This window comes from Camarhynchus parvulus, chromosome 1A (assembly GCF_901933205.1).
Source record: "Camarhynchus parvulus chromosome 1A, STF_HiC, whole genome shotgun sequence".
NCBI lineage: Eukaryota > Metazoa > Chordata > Aves > Passeriformes > Thraupidae > Camarhynchus > Camarhynchus parvulus.
This window is the reverse complement of record NC_044586.1, coordinates 3440736-3462343: the sequence shown is the minus strand read 5'-3', so window position 1 is coordinate 3462343 and position 21608 is coordinate 3440736. Positions and strand designations below refer to the sequence as shown.

At 38.3% G+C, this 21608-nt stretch overlaps 1 protein-coding gene across 7 annotated transcripts in view; it reads right to left on the bottom strand.

Moving 5' to 3' along the window:
* Positions 1-21608, bottom strand: part of EPS8 (epidermal growth factor receptor pathway substrate 8) — a 124981-nt gene that overhangs the window by 36518 nt on the left and 66855 nt on the right. For all 7 annotated transcript variants that reach the window (XM_030960256.1, XM_030960257.1, XM_030960259.1 and 4 more), the window contains 4 exons: positions 12555-12645; positions 11449-11522; positions 2230-2297; positions 125-286 (listed from right to left, as the gene is read on the bottom strand). In XM_030960256.1, coding sequence (XP_030816116.1) covers positions 125-286; positions 2230-2297; positions 11449-11522; positions 12555-12616 — 366 coding nt within the window. In that variant the 5' untranslated portion in view covers positions 12617-12645. The remainder of the gene's footprint in view (positions 1-124; positions 287-2229; positions 2298-11448; positions 11523-12554; positions 12646-21608) is intronic.

Genomic DNA, 21608 nt, shown 5'->3' with positions numbered 1-21608 from the left:
CATGAGCAAAACCAGGGTAAGTGATAATAAGCTAATTAAAATCCTCAGTCTCACATACATCATTTTCCTGCTTGCTCCCTTTTCCTCTCTCGCTGAAAATGAGACTGTCACTCACAGATCCTACCTTTGATTCCAAGTCCACCAAGCTGACAGCTTTGTCATCCACTTGAAGAATCATGTCTTGAGTCCACACTTTGCCTTTGGCATCCAGCAATTTCAGCTTCCTTATTCCATCATCCACTGTGATCATCGCCTCTTTGCGGTCCAGAACAAAGGTGGTCAAGTGCTGGTGAGTAAAATGTACATTTAAAAGAAATTATGATTGCAATTTCCCCTATTGTTCAGGAGTGCCAGTATTTAAATTGTCAGCGAGTAGCAGTGCAAATTATTCATGAGTAAAAGTGCTTTTGTATGTGGCAGAGCCCTCCTCTAGGACATGAGGAAGGATGTTTAGTCCAAAATGTCATTTTAAGTCAACTTATTTTTGTGGCTTGCTTTTTGACACCCACTGTCATTTCCTCACTACTGTAAGCAGATACATTCTGACATCCTCCAGGTATCAAAGCTAGAATTAAACCACGAGTTTTAATTAGCTTTCTTGAGGAGTGAAAACCTGTCTCTCTCTTGGCAAGCTGAATTCAGGAGGTGCCAGCAGAGGCTTCCCAGAAGATCCCTGCCAGTGTAGCTCCACCACCACCCTGACCTGGAGTGTCCTCATCTCTTCCAGAGCTGCCAGCAGCCTGCTGGTGACAACCAGGATGGGCTTGGATCTGACAGGGATACCTTATGGATGGGCTGGTCACTCTTATGTGCAGCACAGAAGAAAATTGTAACAATTTTTGCTCACCATCAGCTTGGAGTATTCTCCAGACTCAATTAATGGCCTGGAAACTAAATAGTGCCTCACAAACTTCTCCTCAGCTAGCTTCCCTGTCATTATGGCTGTGGCAATTTCTCCTTCAGCATGCCAATTGTGCAAGAAAACCCACAAAATTATTTCGTTTTGTTCAGGTATAAATCCACCTTCACATTCTAATTGAAGATCTGGTAACACTCATGCAAGCTGGACCACATTTAATGTATGCCTGCATATCAATCTTCTAAATAACTTTAAAAAACAAAAATAATACAAAAGGATTAGCTGTGTTTTCTTCTATTACAGGATAACAGCACATGGTAATTACAGAGAAGAAAGTAGGTGTAAGCTGCATTTAATCAAAGTATTTAAAAGGAGTAAAGTGAAACAAACTCTACACTGGCTGCTTACCCAGAAATACTTAGATTCTAAATGCAAGTACTAATTGTTATGCCAGTACAGGACCAAAATCAGTTTAAGAAAGCACACAAAATAGACAGGCAATTAGAACCAACACACGTATTCATTTACAAGCTGATTGTAGGACTGAAGCACTTGAAATTAGGAATCTTCTGCATATGATCTCACAATTCAAAGATTTAAAACCCAGCAAAAAGGAGCTGAGGATCTGTGGTGTTTGCAAGACTTGGCTTAACCCATGGCAGTGGTCTGATGGCAACAGGAGAAAGTTTAAGCCAAAGTAAGGCTCCAAAAGGAGGCACTGCATCCAAAAGTGCTTAACAGGCTACCCACAGGCGCTCAGGCTTACCCTGCTGAATATTTTAAACATGAGAGCAGCACACAGCAATTCTGCAAAGCAACTTAAGACAGCAAGGCACACACTTTGCTCTTCACACTGGGGAAGACTCTGTGCAGGCAGAGTATTTAATTCTGTATTTAATCACCACGTACTCCACCCACTGGGACATTGAGGGGTTAATGCTCAGCACTTTATGAATATTCCAATACCTCTGCTGATTAGATCTGATCAGAGTATTAGTTTTAAATACCAAAGTGTGCCTTGCCAGCAGCACAGGGTTGTTCAGCTCTGCCTCATCTTTGCAAGGAGCCAGGTTCAGAGACAGGGCAGCACAAGGTGTGGAATTGTTGCCCTCTTGAGGAGTCCTGTCTGCTTGCCAAACCACACACAACTTTGCACACATCCTCCCACAACCAGATTTCAGCTCATTGGGGCAAAGCTAGAGAATTTGAGACATTTCAGTGTAATCTGCTCTGAAGTGACCCCAGGCTGGAGGGATATTTTGGAAGATGAATGTGCCTTCAAGCTTATATATCCTCAAAAAAACCCCCATGTAGGCAAAAATAACCACATGTAACTGAGAGCTGTAATTGGTGTCTCCCTCTCATCTCACCTCCACGTGGTACTGTGATGTTTCAGATATGCTGCTGACACTGTCTCGTGCATAATTCTTCCTTTGTTCTGCAGATGGGAGGAAAAGAAAGAATAGTTATTCATTCAGTGCCTTATCCTGGTGTCTTGACTGCTTCTCAGAGACACTTTGGACAAGTTGTATACACGAGAAGAGGAGATAAGCTATGGTTAATTTCTGTATTTCAGCAGAAAAGGCCTCCATCCCCACATGGCCCAGCACAAGGACCATTTTTACGTCAGCAGTGTTGACAGGGAGTTGGTGGAGGCCCAAAAAACCCACTTATCTCATCCAGTGGGGCAGGACACTGGAGGGGAGCAGTGCTCTGACTGCAAACACTGCCTTGGGAAGGCTGATTATTGAAATCTTTGCCTTGCCACTGTAGCAGCAGTATGATAACTAGCACTGCTCACTGTATCTGTATGAGCATCCTTGAAAGCAAACGTATTTTCTGATATATACAAATAATTCTCATGCTAAATCTGCAAGACGACAAAGGCACACACAAAAAAAAAGACCTGACTCATCCTTTATTTCTTCATGAGGTATTCAATTCATTGAATTGCTAATGTAGAAATAGGCATGGAAATATACATAAACACACCAAAATATCTCAAAACAGGAATATTTTTCAGCTAACAAAACACAATGCTGCAAAACCAGAAACATTATGCGCCTTTTACTCTGTACAGTAGATTGACATTAAACCAGGAGAGGAAGGAAGGGGAAAAGCAAGATGAAGACACAACACCCACCCACACCACAAAATAATGAATTTAGATGAATACTGAAGAACAATTTTCAACTCTAGTGGAAAAAAAAAATTGAATGCAGCATTTGGAAGTTTTGGGTTTTTTCCACTACAACACTTAAATGTCTGGAAGACCAGGAGCTTTGTTGTGAAAAAGTCGGTAGGTGACATGACCAAGAGAGGTCTAAGGAAATTGGAAATTGGTAGGGTTTTTTCTGTATTTCATTTAAAATCTCAATTTCTGACCATCAAGTAAAATAGGTAGTTTGATTTTTTTTCATATGATGAAAATACAAAACATACATACAAAATATATCAATTTCAGCACACTTGGAGTAGTTGGAAACAAAATAAAAGTGATTTTGTTGACAGGAAGGTTAAGTTTCTTTTTGCATAATAAAAAAAAAAAAATCTAAATACTATGAACTGTATGATCTGTGACACAGAGAGATCTGAAGTGAGGAGTCCATAAAAGCCCCCCTACAAATGTCCCTTCTGTGGCCAGGGCTCCTTCATGCAGGAATTCCAGGTGCAAAGACATCAGTGCCCTCACCTTCAGACGTCACTCGTGGAAGCATTTGTCACATTTTATAAACACACCATTCTCTCTTCCCTTCTCAGTAATTTTCACCAAAACCAAGTTTCTGAGATGCAGCACTGGCTTGAAGCCCCCCTCCCACAGTGACAAATGCCACTGAGGCAGCAGAGCCATCCTAATCCTGTACAGCAGCTGCTCAGTTTGCTTCAGCAGGGGAAGTGTGCAGAGCAAAAAGTCAAATGCAAGGACACCACAAATTACCAGAATTTTTAGCCAGGTGTGTGAATATTTCAATATAGATATCTTGCTTTCATTATGCATTATTCTGAAATCCCAGGGCAGAGGATCAGCCTCGATCATTCCGTCTCTATCTACTATTTCTGCTTTTGCAGCATGTTGCTGAAATGATTTTTTCAGCTTTCAGATTGTCTCTTTAACCACAGCACACACACATGCACACCCCAACAACACAGTCAGTAAAGCAGGGCTGTCTGACTTGCTACCTTTCTTTTTTTGTTTGGATGATGATCTGAAGAAGTAAAGTCCATCTGTTCCTAATAAAACAAGGGGATTAAAAAGCAGTATCTAGTTTAATCCCATAGAATTATTTGCATCTCTAAGGGGATCAGTTAGCAGCCTTCTGCTGTGGACTGTAAATGATACTTAAATACTGTCCAGTAAGAAAGAATATATGCTTTAAACAAAACAAAACAAACAAAAAAATTACTTGTTTCAAAAACAATGCAACAAATACTCAGTTTTGAGTGTTGTCTTACAAAAATGTAAGTTTTGTGCTATTGGATTAAACAAGCATCAGAAGGTTTACATGCACTGTAAAATTTGTAAATGCTGCAAACAGTAACAGTTGGAGCTGCTTTAAATAAACAAAGAAAATCTGATATATGTAAAGGCTCCAAAGGAATTAAAAAGCAGAGAGTAAATTAGCAAGAGGCTCCTTGTTCTGCTTCTGTGTTCAGGCAGGAATTTCAAAACCATTTGCAGCATGAATTAACAGATCCTCTTCCACAGAGCAGCTCAACACTCCCAGCCAGACTGGATGGAAAGTGTTCAACACACACTGTCATGGTGAGATTAAATGTGAATTTTATTAAAGTTCTTGTTACTATTACATTGTAATTAACAACAACTTTGGTAAAATTTACATTTAACTTAAGTCAATCAGTGTTTGTGTTAATAAACAAACAGTACGGACTGAACTGAGAGTCCACACTGAGAACAATTCATATTTACAAATTTATTTCTTTAAGGCAGGTAGAATGAGAATTAGAACCTGCTGGAGACCCAAGTTATCATTTAGAGGAGAACAGAACATTTCAACTGGGACTAAAACACTGCTATAGAGGATCTGGAGGTGGATTCTACAGCTGCACTCTGAAATTATTCACCCATCAAAATACATCTTCTAACATGAATCCTGGCATCAGGCAAAATTCTTCCATTGTTGGAAGGATTTGTCTTCAGCCTTTGTTTTTCAAAGCTTTTACAATCCAGTGGTTCATAAGTGGGTCTCCTTTCCCTTACAGTTCCCTGAGACATGGTTTTTTTGTCTTGCCTGGCATGAATCACACTGAAGGAAGAACAGTCCCCCCATGATGATATCAACATTACACAAAGAAAGAGAAAGAAAAAAAAAGAAAAAAAGAAAAAGGAAAGGAAATAAAAAGACTGGCAGCTAAAATGCATTCCCTGTCCCGTGGCTTTTGCCAGCACCTTAAAATGAATCTTCAAGCTGTGCTTTCTCCTAGCACTTGGTTCCTGTCCCAGATTCCACCTACAACCCTCCATAAGTTCTCCCCTTGCCATTAGAAAGGACACAAACCCTTTTGCACCCCCTCCTGCTGAAGTGCTCCACTGCCCTGAGCTCCTGGATAAGCTGATAAAAGCCTGCAAATCTGTTCTCTGTCCTCCTCCACAGATGACACAAGAGACTGCTGCTCCCTCCTGCAGCACCTCTGTGTTCCCATTTCCCAGTCAGAGAGATCTCAGCTGGTGACTCTCACAGCTTCTTTCATCTGTATAAAACTTTTTCTTTTCCTACAGAGGTGCCCATTGCCATTCTTCAGGAAATGCAGCTTCCATCTCTCAACTTTTTCACATATCAAAGTGACAGATTATTACCTATCAATATTAATCTGCTTTTACACAAACCTTAAAGCATCACTTAACTTATCACACTAACCTCAAATGCAAGTAACACAAGCTCTGCTATTGAAAAGGAGAAACAGAATTTGCTGATGTGCTGAATGCAGTGGGTCTGGCTAGGATGAAGATGATTTTGGATCTGATAATACAGAGATATTTTAGCTGTGGCTGGATGGTGTCAAAGTCTTCTCTAAATTTCTTTTTCTGCTGCCCCAGTGTGTGGGCTGGGGGTGCACAAGAGGCTGAGAGGGGACTCAGCTGGGACAGCTGATCCAAAGGATATTCCATACTGTTTAATATCCTTGCTCAGCAATAAAACTGGCAGGTAGTCTTTCCAAAGACTCCTTGCCCAGATAGTTTGGCCATTGCTCTTCTTGTGGAAGACTGTGAATAAATCTCTTTGTGCTATTCAGTCCTTTTTCCTCCCTGTTCTTTCCTTCACCCATTAAGCCATCTTTGTCTTGATCCATCAGGTTTTTTCCTTGCTTTTTCTCTTCCAATTCTCCCCCCTGTTCTGCTGCAGAGAGGAGACAGAGGGAATGAGCAAGCAAATGGGGATGCTGGCTGGGGTCAACCCCTGACACTGAAAACAAAATAATGTTTTGTGTGCTCTGTTTCACTCTCCTCATCCTCCCAATCAATCTCAGCCTCTCACAGGTCCCTTCATGCATGAACAGGCTATTGAAGCTGAAGTGAAATACTACAATAGAGACTTCCAGATATGATGCATAAAACTATGAAAAGAAGAATAAAACTATAAAAGCATAAATAAAACTATCAAAATTATCGAGTTTTTCCCTGTGTACTCTACTCATTGCAGCTCTTACACCCATCACCTAAAGTACAGTGCAGCCTTAACAACAGGTTAGCTCAAACTCTGTTGATATGCTGCACCATTTAGATGAAGGATTTTTCCTTTGCTAAGGTAAAAAAAAAATAAGAGAGGATCATCGTAGAAGACACTTAAGTTAAATTCTTAAGCACAATCTATAGCAAATGCAACCCAGAAAAATCTGATTAAAGTAAAATCTCTCACAACACAAAGGCAATAAAGTGAAAAGCAGCACAGCATTTCTCTTATAGGTCCTGAATGTAAGATCTACTAGCTACTGAAGCTTCCAGAGGAACAGGAACATTGATCCACAGAAACTAGTACTCTCCCTGATGTCTGATGTGGACAGATATTACTGCAATTCATGTTGTGTGAAATTATTGAATTCACCGATCATCAGGAACAAATCATGTTTCTGTTTTCAAACAGAGATTGAAAACTACCGATTTTATTTTCATTTTTGAAAACATCCAAAACACCAGAAAACAAAAAGAAAACTCTTAACCAAAGACTTTCAGCCAAGTCAAAAGCTCTACAAGCCAGTCCATGACACAGATCAGGACTGCAGATTGCTCTGAAATTTGATGGCAATCCATGTGGCCAGGGATTGAGAATCTCCTCCAAAATCTGTCCCAATAATCCTGGAATGACAGCATAAAATATTTCCACACATGATCAAGCAGAAAAGCCCAATACTTAATTTACTACCATCTATTTGCATTGGGCTGATGGTTGATACCCTTTAAGAATAAATTGCAAAAAAAAAAATCAGCTTGAGGCAGAGCAAAGTGCAGGAGACGTGACTTAAACATCCAGGGACAAAGGTCAGAACTCGAGTTCAAAACAAATTTCCTCTTCAGGGCAGCAAACACTACCACTTTCAGAGATTAATGCCAGGAGATTCTCTCTGATGGCTGTGTGGAAGTGGCTGTCAAAGGAAGTGTGTTGTTTAGAAGTCAATTGTCAAATTAATCTGAGAACCGAAACACTGCAAGGATGTTACCTGGATGGCTTCCTTTAGTGCACTCGTTTACCTGCCTGTGAGCTTGTGAAAAATGTATATTTTATGATGAAAATGAATATTATATGTGTTATGTTAGAAAGTTATGCTGTATTAATTTTCTTAAGTAGTGTGTTAAATAGTTCTAGGTTGTAACATAATGTTAAAATAGAAACTCTGCTATCTAAGATACTTTTTTTAAAGAAAGGACTCTCATCGAGATAGCAGTCACAGAACACCTAAATCTTTCAGAAAAAAATAATTTCTTGCTCCCTTATCAGAAGAAATGAACTTCTTCCCGCCTTGCTCAGGCTTGAAGACACCATTAGGATTAAGATGAAGAAGTTGACCCTGACCAGACAGAATCCTGTGTTTGAATGGAATTTATGCATCATGTATGAGGTGTATGAATATGCAACAGGCTATTGTTTTTAAGGGTTAATCCTCTGTTAACATGTGTCCTTTTTCGGGCTTATTTTGCCCAGAAAGAGCTACCTGGACTGTCCATAACTCTTTGTTTCTATTGTCTCATATTGTCCTAAACCCTAATTGTCCAAATTTTTATTACTCTAAATATATAACTATTTTTAGAACCATTTTATCACTATTAAACTTTTAAACTTTTAAAAACAAGTGATTGGCATTTTTCACAAGCTGCTTGAGGTTTCCTTGAATTTGTTACACTGCAGATCTTGCTCTGAATGAGGCATGTGAGCAATGCAAAAACACACAGGAGTAGCACTCACATTCTCTGAAATAATCCCTTAGCGCAGGATTTTTCTCCTAGGAAGCTGAGAAGCCTCAAAGAAAAGGAAAATAATTCTAATCTCATTTGCTTCTCCTGTGTTGTGCTCACATGTGGAATGTGTTTGGAGATTGTTTACCCACAGGTGATTGTTTCATTGGATTCTGGTGCGAGTTGTTTTGACTCTTTGGCCAATCAGGGCCAAGCTGTGTCAGGACTCTGGAAAGAGTCACAAGTTTTCATTATTATCTTTTTAGCATTCAGTAAGTATCCTTTCTGTATTCTTTAGTATAGTCTAATGTAGTATCCTTTAATATAATATAGTATTATAAAGTAATAAATTAGCCTTCGGAGAACATGGAGTCAGATTCATCATTCCTCCGTGCCATGACACTCCCTGCAAATACAATACACAGGCAATTTCACTTCCAGCTCCAAATCACAGCCACCAGAGTATAAACTCAGTGCACAAAACACTCAGTCAATTCTAATGTGCTGTGAGAAGACAATTTTAGCAACATCATTCAGTTCTGTGCAATAATCTGACAATTTGGAGTGATCCAAATTCAAGGACCAAAATCCTGGTCAATCTCTCCTGAGGAATGAGGCTGCTCCTCGCTGTGTCAGGGGCTGGCAAAGCCCCGGCACAGCCCTGAGACTGCAGCTCCTCTCCCCACAGGCAGAACTGCTCAGGACATATGGAGGAGCCAATGCTAGAACAACAGATGACAGCAGGAGCCAAAATCCATCTCAGATGGAGAGAACAGGAAGCAAACGATGAAATAAACCCCATAAAAATGTGCAGAGAGCACCTTCCCTAGCCTCAGAGTGAGATTTGTCATGCAAATAGAAAACAGCTCATTTCAGGAAGGAAATGAGTGAAAACAAAGGGATTATTGACACAGGAAAAAAGGCAATTGCAAGGAAGTTTTCACTGTCAGACAGGCACGTTAGAGATAGTGATGGCTCCGGTCTGGCTTTGAGCTGAACACCAATAATAACAACAATTAATAGCTGGACACCAATGATTGGTAACACCAATAATATTCCAGCCTCCTTTGCCACAGCATTATGGCCAGCCTTCTGTGTGGTGGCTGAAGGGCTGGATATTCATGAATCACCTCAGCAATGGCATCAAAGACATAAAATTCATGCCAGGACACAAACATGCCTACATATATAACAACAAGTATTAATAATAGTAATAATAGTAGTAGTAGTAGTAGTAATAATAATAGTAATAATAATTTGTTCTTGTTGTTATTATTACTTTAATTTTATTATTTTTATTTTTATCTAGCCTTTACAGTGCTTGGAAGAAACTGAGTTCAATATCAAGTGGTCACCTAGGAGCCCAGGCACCTATTTACTTGTTGATAGTTAGGGATAGGGGGCTCAGTCCAATTGATTCTTAAGTTTTCCAAGAAAAGGAACATTTTGATGGGGAAAATTTGCTGCTGACCTCATGTTGCCATATTTTAGTTAAATAAAACAAAAAAACCAAAAACCCCACAGTCCATTTTACAGTAAAATTACATATATTTTTCTAGTATAAATGAATCTATTAAACACATGAACTTTCTGTATTAACCTAAATAGTATACATACATTTAAAATATATGTAAACAACAAAATATAAAAAGGAAGCTAAGACAGCTTCCTCTTGCTCTGTAGGATTTCTCTTCCTGCTCTACAATCTCAATATTCTCAAATAAAATAATTTTGTTAGTTATTAATTATGAATAAAATACTTTGCAATGAGCATTTTCAACACTCTTTAGAACTTCCAATTTCACTCAGTTGCTTTTCGCCCTGTTTGGGCAGTATGCACAAAAAATTCAACATTACAAGGGAAGAAGATGCACATGGGATGCAGCAGAATACTGAATTTGTTGCTAAAAATTCGAAAAATTGCCCTGAATTTGAGAAAAATTTAGGTTCTTTCCTTGTTTTCTCCAGCTCATATATGTGGTGATAGCAACACCCTACTTCTTTATGTATTAAAAACAGAGCAGAAGTAGTAAAATGTGCAAACTCTAAAAGCTGTGCCAATACATATCCACTTGGAGCTCCAAAATAACTGATTCCTCTATTTCATTCAGCTCCTGGCAACTGCAACTATCTTTTTGTATATATCTACCAGCCACAGAAGTGAAACAAGGACAACATTTCCCTTTACAGGAGCCACCACCCAGCAGTTTCATGGCAAGCATTTTCCTTTAGTACCTGAATTTAGTTAAGTACTTTGGAAGTAAAAAAAACACCATCACACACATCAAATTTACTCACTTCTCCCCATCTTCTCCTGACACGTGACCATCCCACAATATTTGATATGAAAAAGCTCAGAGAGATATTTTAAAAGCTCACAAAGATTAAAGGACACAGTTAAGATGCTGATACTGCCACAATGTTCAAACCATACACTCCTGAAAAATTATGATGATGACATAAAATGAAAAAGGAATCACAACAATTATAGTATCTCATAAAGAAATAATCTGCTAAGAGTTTTTGGCAATGCCCCTTGCTGGTTTCTGTTGCCACCTACTATTTCTGTCAACACTTGCAATCAGTTTGCTGAGTGAAGCCACACATGATGCAGAAATCACTCTTTACAATGATCAGCTCAGAATTTTCCTCAGTTTCGGTTCCTGCCTTCAGCACTATGTCAAGAGACTGACTTTGGTAGCACAGCACTAAAACAAAGTAAACTTGAACTTAGATTGATTCAATATTTAGGTTGAATATTAGGAATCCTTGTGTCAAAGCAGAAGAATGCTGTAAGTGCCTTGTCTGGTAGCAGGGGATGAAGCTGGGGAGGCAGAGGGAGGTACAGGAGGAATAAAACACCACAAGGGTTTAAGCACAGCTAAACCCTTGAATGCCCACTCCCTGGTGCATAACTTAGCTATAGGATCACTCTGACATTTGTGATGAATGCTGCCTGGAAAATGAGCAGGTGGGAGTTCTCTTCTTAAGAAACAGCATTTTCTAGTTAGCTTTAGTAGGAATAAAACCACTTTCTTTTTCAGTTCAGTTGACAGACACACCCATGTGTATGTACAAACACTTTCAGATTAATATGTGTAAAATATTTCCACCACCACACCACAATCACTATTTAAACAGCAACTTAGCACAGAAGTTTAGAGAGTTTTTGCCACCTTACCATAGAGAGCTTTTGCACTTGTTCTTGAATTCTGCTCCCTCTCTGCCTGAGCAAACGTTGGGGAGCCATAGCCACTGGAAGAAAACATTTCTGGTTATCTTCTGTATAGATGTATTTGCAGGCACTGAAAAAAACCCTCCCCTTACTACACATACCTACAGCATTAGTAACAGAGGGAATGATACTGGATATTTATTCCACACCATTAATTTGAGAGAGAATATTTCACTTAGGCTGCAGGCCTGAGCTCTCTTTTGTTGCATTAATACAACTTTGTGCACAACTGGAGTGTGGTATACAAATAAATACCACCTTCAGTCCAGTAACAAACTTCACTGCACAATTATAATAATGATAAAAATAGCAATAATAATAATAATGACTATGCCAAAGAATTGGGTAAGAATTGGGGTTTTTTCCCTGCATACACAAGTGTTGATTGCTTTTAACAATTTTAACTGCTTTTAATGAAAAACTTAAAATGACTGGCATTGTCTTACACAAACAAAAAGGCAATATGACTACAGGTGTTTCAAAAATGAGTGATATATGAGTTCACCTTAATGAGAAAAAAAGACACCACAGATATCCTGTTCCACACAGGAATATGTGTTCTTTGGCATCAGATGGGTAAATTACTGTTGTGAGTGAGTCTATGCCATGCCCCTGATACAGGGATCACCCTCTTATCTGAGGCAAGGTAACACTTTCAGGTAGCAGTTGCTCAGCTCTCTTTCCTGGGAAACAGTCTGTTCTCACAGATGGGAGAGGCAGCCTCATCTTTTATGCATAAAAATGCATTCACTCGGAGCTAACCTTAAACATCTCAGGCACACAAAGGCCTCTCTGAGTAACATAATAAGGATGTTATGGCTACAGCAATTTATTTTGCTGTTCCAGATGAGTCCATGCAGGAACACAGTTTTCCCTTACATGAACACAAAAATATCTGTCACTTTGGTTGCACAGTTATTTCTTCTACAGAAAAAGCCTTTTTGTAACTCCAATGGGACCTACTAACTGCAGCTCTATCTGAAATGAAAACCTAAAGAAGGAGGTACAACACTATTTTGTCCATAAAAGGCAAGTCAAAGGCAAAACCTTACTTCATTTGAGGGAAGTAACTTCCATATCCACCGGGAGGGGTGTTTGATATGTGTCCATTCATTCTCACTGCCACTCCCTGGGAGAAACCACCTGGGAAAAGGAAAAACAGCACATGAACTGAAGTCTCCTAAAAGATGGAGGCTGAACACAGGTGTAATACAAACCTAATGAGGAAATTATGGTTGAAATGGGAACGAAATTGCATCAACAAGCTCAATTGTTGTTAACTGCATCCTGGTGGTGCTGCTATGGAACTTCTCCCAGTAGCAATTTGATAGTTATAGCTTCAAATAATTTATAATTTTGTGAACAAAGCTATTATTTTTGATACAATGGTCTTTAGGAATAGCTGTAGAAATAAAAGGCTCACTAAACAAAGAACAAGATCTACTGCAAATGTGAACAAGATGTTCCAAATGGTAACTTTATTGCTCAAGCATGCTCGATTTCAGCCCTCAATTCATTTCTTTCAAATGCAACTCTTGAAATGACCTTTTGATATATATTCTATGAAACATATCAGCTGAATTGTTAGAAAAGATGCATTATCAAATTAAAACACAATTGTTAGCACAAAAGGAAACTTGGTTAGCTATTTTGGTACTTAAGAAAACCTTTTTTTTTTTTTTTTTTTTTTAAGCAGTGCTTAACATCCTGAAAGTTTGACGTGCCAAATGAAACCTTTCCTATAAAAGCAGTGCTGAACTGCTGAACAGGCCATGATAAAACAGTTTAAAAAATTCTCCCTTTAATAACACGTCCATTGAAGTTAAAACTAGCTCTGGAAAGTGACTTTCATATTCAAATTTACCATGGGCAAATACTCTTTCATTTACATATATACATGAATAATATAAATTTGAATATTTCTCTACATTTCAGTCACACTGCAGAGCAGTCAAAAGTGTACCAGATCAAATTTGTACCTACAAAATCTCTGTTTCCAAAGCAAGCACAGCCTGCTCTGTTTGCACTAGAGCTGCCTTGCAGCCAGCTTATCTTCTGAGGTTCTAATTCAGCTCACTGCCCCACATTCACTGTTCTTTTCTTGTTTTACAAAGAAGCAGCAGCTCTTTAACCTGCCAGGACCCCCTGAGTGCCCACGTGTACTCTGCTACTTCCTTCTTCCATGCACAAAGACAACCAAAGTCTGTGCTGAGCTCTAAATCCATCAGTCAGTTCAAGAGACAAACAAGCTTTGGTGATCTTTGGTGCTGAGGGCAGAGTTTTTATACATTTCTGAGGAACAAACTCCAGATGCAGTTAGCAAAGCTAACTAGAACAATGTATTTGTTGGTGCATTAGACATGCCAAGTGAAATTATGTATTTGTATTTGAGGTGTATTTGACATACCAAGTGAAATCATGTGCAAAGGCAGTGTTGCTTTTAGTGGGTATATACTTATTCATTTGACTTAGTGTGTATACATGCATGTATATATATATTTTTTATTATTACTTTTTAAAATTTCTTTAATTTTCTTTGAAATCTTAGCTCCTTGCAGAACCTCCTTAGTGACACAAGCACATTTTGCCCCACAAATACACCACATATCCAAGCTGGTAGTCAGTTTGGCAGCTCTGATTCTTTTTATGGAGTGCAGTCCTTAACAGCTGTCTCCAGTAAATTACCACCCATGCTGAGTGCTGCTCAATTCATTAGCAATTGCAACCTTTGGGAAGCATCCTGAAATCATCCCATGACTTGAAAGGATACAAGTGTTCATTTTCTCAGCAGAATTTGCCAGCTCACTGTGCACTCCCTGTTCCAGCTCAGAGTGCTCCTCTCCAGCCCAGGCTGCCTCTGAGCTCTCCACCACTTCCTATCAGCTGTTAATTCTTATCATCATCTGCAACCATGCTCAATTTGCTGCCCTGCTTAGTAGTTTCCCCTGTGATTAGCTTCCACAGAGTCACCACATCCAAAACACACAAATTATCGCCGCTGCTCTTTGGTATCCCCACTTTACTTTCCATCCACACATTGTTTAAGATAGCACTTATTGAATAACTCTGTTTGTCATAATCTTTTTTGATTTGTAGTCTTTTTCATAGGCTTATTTGTAACAAATTCTGCAACTATCTGTCTTAAAGTGAGATCTGGGGTGAAAAAAAACCCCTTGGTTTAAGACTTTCTCAGAATAATTCCACTGCTCTGACATCTTAATCTGACAAATACTTGGTTTGTATTTGTATTCACTCAATTTTATGGAGGTGGTGAAGCAGATATTTTAAGTAGAAGGAATGTAATATATTAGAATGTAATATATTAGAATTTCAAGCTTCAGCCTTTGAAGTCAGCATGACACACTGAGTTTGAAAGCAGCAAGAAAGCTGAGCAGCAGATTTTCACACTGGGGAAAGAAACCATCTCTCATGACTAAATACTTGCCCACTGTAAGGCACAACACCACTTAAATACAAAAAGCTTCAGAATTATGTTTTGAATGAAGAGATACTGAAAATCTGAAGTCAAAAATTTTGACTTTTAAAATTAAAAAAAAAAAGCAAGCAGCTTGTTCTGACAAGCAAATACAAGAGTTTTAGTCACCTTTAGCTGATATGCAAACAAAACACCACTTGGTATTAGATAGTCGAGTAAAACCAACAATATTTCCTGTCCCTCATGCAATTTTCCAGTGTTTTTGAAATGCCAGCACAACTACCTTGACATGACACTTTCAATGTGATTACAATTTCGTGCAATGCTTCTGTCACTTGGTTCAAGAAACCTCCAGAATGTGAATACAAACAAACCCTTTACTGTCATCATTTATAATTAGTCCAAATATTTACAACAGCATCAAAAAGCTACTTGTGACTCCCCAGAATTATCACATAATTGGATCTCATTCAACCTAAATGTTTAATTAAAAAAAAATTTAGGAAAATGCTTTAAATTTTTTTTAATTAAGTGCATGATGAAGAAAGTGAAAACCACAAAAGGGTAACAGTATGTGCAGGGCTTTATTATTGACTTGTACAGCTTTCTCTGCTGTGTTTCTCATCTCAAATGCTCTTTCATCTCTTATAACCAGTCAGTCCTGCAGCAAAAGTCACCCCCTGCACACTGCAAAGCCATTGTCAGCCAGGAGTCTATTAATAAACTCCACTTCCTCTTTAATCTTCCCTTTCACCCCAGCCCAGCAGTTCACAGCAACCTCCACTGGTGTCCCAGACTTCAAAATAAACATCCTTCACAATTAACGGTAAAATCCCTCTTCAATTAGGCCTGAAGTATCAACAGTTTAATTGGGAATATGACCAAAAATGGTCATGTCTCAGAATCCTGAAAGAAAGAAATATATACTCATGCCTGCTCTGAAAAAGAAATATTTTAAACCAGGAAAGCTAAGTAAGATTTCAAGAAGGAAAGAATAATAAGAACATAGATAAAATAATAATAATAAGACAAATATAATGGTATTTATCCTTAAGTATAATGAAATACTATATAATTAAAATCAGTTTAAAATATTTATAAATATTTTATTTTGAAAAACAAAAAAAAATCCACAAAATTGTCTCAACAACAACAAAAAAATTCACCCAGAACTTCCCTGCTGCCATCAGCTTTATTTTGAAGGGATATTGATAGTCAGGAGCTCTGTGAATGACAAGGGCCCAGCTTTTATAACAGAGAAACCACTTCTGAGACAGATGCACTTTTGTCCTTCAGCAGTTACAGGTGGTAATCCCAAGCATGGGGAGAATGATGCCAGTGTACAATGTGATTCTATCAGTCATGAACACGGTTTTGTTTTTTTTTAATTACTCTTTGTCTTCCCCATCTTGTAGCATGGCAGCCTCATGAAAACAATGCAATTTATGTGGCACATCAACAGCTCACATGTCCTGCCATGTAATTTCCTAATAAAAGTTTCAAAGTAACAAAATCCCTCAGGTTATTAAAAAAAAAAAACAAACCCAGAACACCTTTTCCCAGAAAGGCAGAGCTGCATCATTAGAGCAAATTAGATATTCTAGAGCCTGGTGCTCTTTTCCACTCATCCTGAAGCCACCAGTCCCACCCTGAGGCAGATCACAATATCATATGGAAACCAAAAGAGAAGCAACTTAATGATGTGGATATTTTAGAAATCATGGAGGGGGAAGGGCTAAGGAGAAAAGGATGCACAGGAAAGCCAATAATGGCTGGAATGATTATTGTCTACTGATTAGGAAAATGTTACTGTTGTCATGTGTCCCCCCAAACCCCCCAAAATTGTCCCCAGGCAGAGCACAGGCTGTAACTCCAGCCTAAACAGAAAGCAGAAGACATTACAAGGTAACACCATTCCCTGGTGGGTGCAGCAATGTCAGATAAGGACACTCTCTCTCCACCCTTCCCCTTTCAAAAGTATTACGGAAGAACAAAACAACAGGGGAAAAAATAAAAAAAATCCATGTACTCAGGGCTCACTGTGCGTTCAGTAAAAATGCCTCTCACTGCTGACCTGCAGAATGTACAAAAACTGTTTGGCTTGCTGTGTGACTTGCCATTTTTCATCTGTTTCTTCTCAAACCTCACCCTGTTCACTCCCACACAACTTTCCCTCCTGGTGCTAAATTTTCAAACAGCATCTCCTGGCGTCTACCTTGCTGTTCTGACCCATTACTCCCCTATTTGTATCTTCACTCCAGCCAGAGATTTGACAAATGGGAAACTCCTGGCAGAAATACATCCTGTGGAGCCAGCTGAAATGTGCCTGCTGCCCTCTGCTTTGGGACTTGCTTCAGAGCACAACCAAGAGCAAAACACGAGTTCTGCTGCTTGTTGGACATCTTGCCTGGAGATAAACACCAAAATGCACATGAATGCATGAGTAAGTGATACTTCTGAAATGACCCCTGGGGATTTTCCAGCCTCAGTGCACTGATAACCAGAATTTCTCTGAGAAAAACTGCCTTTGGTTGAGCTGGCAGCAGCTTTGCTCTGTAATGTTTTCAGTTTCATGTTAAGCAGGTTGGGGCATCCAAAAGCTGGTAGAAAAGATGACAGCAAAAAACTAATGCAGAAAATGGACAGCCAGGCCCTAAACTGCAGCAGTTTGAACAAAAAATAAATTAAATTAATTCCCCACCAATCTGACTGTTGTCCCCTTTGCCTCTCTCAAGCCACTCTGTATTTATTGATATTTATTTTTGAAGCTCTCTGAGTTGTATATACTCCAGTATTCACTCCTGTGTAAGAAATAAGCTAATAAAACAATTTTAAGAATGCTGTTTCCTTCAGGACCTCTCTGCATTCAGAGCAGTTGTCCAGCACGACCCTTAGCACCAATTATATTGCATTTTAGCTTATGCAAATCTGCACTTCTTTGCATCCTGGTTTTAGATTTTACTGCTGGATGCAGTGTTAACTAACTGGGGTTCCTGCTAAGGAAACCTGGAGGTGGGGAGGAAAGGGCTGGATGTGTCTCCCTCTCTGCCTGAATTTTACTCCTTATAGAAAGCTGAACTTCAGTTTTCTATAAGGAGTAAATAATAAATATTTTTAAATAAATAAAATAAATTTAAATAGTTTTAATAAATAAATAAATTTAAATAAATAATAAACATTCAGCAATAACAAATATTATTTACCTGTTTGTGTAAGGGGTAACAGGGGTAGAAGCATTTCAAGCAACTAAAGACAGTGACAGACAAAAAAAACCCCACTCTGTCCAGGCAGGGGACAGTGACAAGGCACACAGAGTGCCCAGGGGGGATTTGTAAATGTATTCACATCCTTCTCCACAGTGCAGGGCAGCAGGAAATTGATGCTGCTTTTGCCAGCTTCAGAAAGTGTTTTGATTTTTCACTGACACTTTCTGAAATCTAGCGCTCTTCCCTGAGTCCCTCACTAAGGAAGAGTATGCTAAATTCATTAGCAGCATTCCTTTCAGCAGGAGGGAGAGGATAAATTTATTAGAGAAAATTTGTTGTCATAATTAACAACCAAAGTAGACAAAGGTCTTGTCTTCAGAACATTAATTGCTGCCTAAAAGAGAAGGTTTACATTGGAAAAGCTAAGATTAAAAAAATGCCCTAGAATTCTTCTTTTTCCTACTATGATATTACCCAGTGATTAAAGAAATATTCTAACAATACAATTAAGATGGCTATCTTTTATTTTGAAGAAGAGAAGAAATATGGAGACCAACAGGAAGAACTGAATGAATAAACCTCAGACCATGCTCATAGACTTTGCCCTTATTATTGCCACACTAATAAAAACCCTGCTTGAAAACAGGTTCTTATTCTGGCATGGCAACCTATTTCCATCCCTGTCAGGTCTGGGCCGTGATTTATAATTAACCATATTGAAAGAAAATAAAACAGCTCTACAGATACAAAAGCTTCAAAGACTTAAAATCCCCATTGCGACAAAGGAACGTTAATAAATATGCCAAGCACTGAAGCCACCACTCACTGCTATTTTTAATTAGAGAATTAACCACCTCATCTAAAGCAATGTTAGTAATAATTACCAAGATCAAGATCATTATGCAGTCCTTGCAGAATGTATCATCACAGCTGGAATATCTTGTATAAAAGAAAGAATTAAAAAAAAAACAACCCAAAAATCCAACCAAAAAATTTCCACACATACAGAGCAGTCCAAAGAGGAAGGGGTTTATGGCATATGAAGAAATTTGCAGAGGAAAGTAGAAAAAAGGGATTATAATGTACCATAAAAATCAGTATTTTTGGTGTGTTTATGTCAAGCAGAGTAGTGAGCTGGCAAAAGACACCATTTTTACTCATAAATCCCAATTCCAATGTGCCCACAACACACTCAGTATCTTCACCTGAAAGGATGTACAAAAACTTGTCCAAGTTTGGGTTTTTGGTGGGTTTGTTATTTGCAGAGGGTTTGGGGTTTTTTGTTTTTTTTTTTGTTTGTTTTGTTTTGCTTTGTTTTTTTGTTTTTTTGGTTTTGGTTTTGGTTTTTTTTTTTTTTCTTTGGTTTGGTTTGGTTTGATTTTTTTTAGTTTTTTAAATAAAACTAAAGCTGCCTTGTGAAACTGCTGACTGGTGAATTCTGCTGACCCAGCACAGAAATCACAGCTGTATCTCCCTTCTTCATACTCCCTGATATTTTTTTCCCCTTATTTCCTTTTATTCTTTGATACATCCTACTTCAAATGAGATCATTAGATTTCAAAAGATGGCACTCCAGACACTACTTTGAAACTCAGTTTGCAGTATACATCCAACTTTAAAGCCACCACTTTAGAAATGGAAACTTCTAAAAACTTCTAAGGTATATAAAGGTTAATAAGATAATGTCTTTAGGTGTTGTTTTAGATAAAGTTTTCCTCCCATTCTGACCAAAAAATGAAAGAACTTCCAGCAGTTAAAAAGTTTAAAAAGTTTAAAAGCTGCTGCAAGTTGCCCAAACGAAACTGGTTTAACCACCTACCCACATTTATTAGCCAGTTAATAACTGTGCCATGGCAATATTAAAACTGGCGTGGTACAGTTCATAACAAAAGCTGAACTGAAACTTTATAATGACATACTCCAACCTGTAAAAATACTCAGACTGTAAAAATTAACATGAAGGAGAAGGAGGAGAAAAAAAGACAGGAACACTCTTCAATACCTCTCTAATTTGGTTTAATAGAAATGTGTCAAGATTTAATTTTTGTTTTCACAAACTTGCTTTCTTCAGTTTTGGTGAAGATATTGAAGTCCATTGCTTACTCACATAGAAAACCAATTTCTGTGTCTGTAAAAGGTTACAATTCTGAATTAAACAAGACAAAGTTGAGTAGGAGCAACATCCACTGGCTTACTGATGATCTCAAACACTCATGCTCCAAACCATTGTGGACCACCCACTGATGGTATTCCTTGATGATTTAACTTTGTTTATTGAATCTTCAGCTCTTTCACCAGCAAAGTGCTCTGAATGCAAACTAACATGTATCTGGAAGGCCTCAAACTTTACTGTGACAAGGGCTCATGCTCCATGTCTTACTGGAAGATTTAGATTTTCTATATGGTACCCCAAAAAACATAAAAAGGGCAGTTTGCATGCAGTTCAGTGAAAACAGAAAAAGCTCTGTTTAATAAAGGTGAACAAATAGGTACAATTGAAAAGTTAAAAGGTTATTGATCAGACCACAACAAATCAGCAATGCTGAGCACAAGCTCACAGTGGAACTCAATAGCAAATCTAAAAGTTTAATTTTAAAACTTAATAAATAAGCACATACTATTCTAATGATGCTGACTAATTCTTCAAACTTCCCTGACTCAAATAATGTGCAAACAAGGTTTCACAAGACTGATATGCAAATCCTCATGACTTTAAGTAACACAATCTAAACCAAATATCACCAATAAAAGTTTTCGGGATTAAACAAGTTTTTAATGCCAGAAAAGGCAGCAGAGTACTCATATTCTCAAAATTATTTTAAAATATTCCCCTAATATTGTCAATGTACTTGTAACATCGTGTATATTCAAGTATCAAAATAACACATGATTCCTGGAAAGTATTTGATTTAATTGCAAGCCTAGTCAGCAAGCCTCCTAAAAGGGACCAGGTTTTCACTTGTCATACACACATAAAGCACATAAGGAGAAGAATTTGTTCTCAAAGACGTGGTTGTGAAGCTGCAGTGAATAGCAGCAACAATGGCAATAGCTGGGAGTCAAATCTGAGCCCAATCTCAGAATAGAGTTTTGACTGAAGCTGGATCATTGACACTTTTGGCAGAAAACTGGATGTTTTCTTTAAAACTTGCCCTGTGTTACAGGATTTTTTTTTCAAATTCTGGGGACTACAAAAACTGCTTTTCTTGAACCTACAGGAGAACTGCTCCTCCTGAGTTGCCATCCAGGTCAGCACCTGTTGTATTTTTCATTATTAGGAGGAGACCATGAAAAGCGGCCTGGATGCACAGTGTCCACATGGTAACAACAAGTCCATAGAGACCCTGAAAATCAGGCAGAAGAGAGAAAAGGCAGGGAAAGCCAATAAATTTTTAAATAAAGTTGGAGGATAAGTTGCACTATAAGCTATTTTAAACCCTAGCAGGAGCAGTCGCTGACTTTTA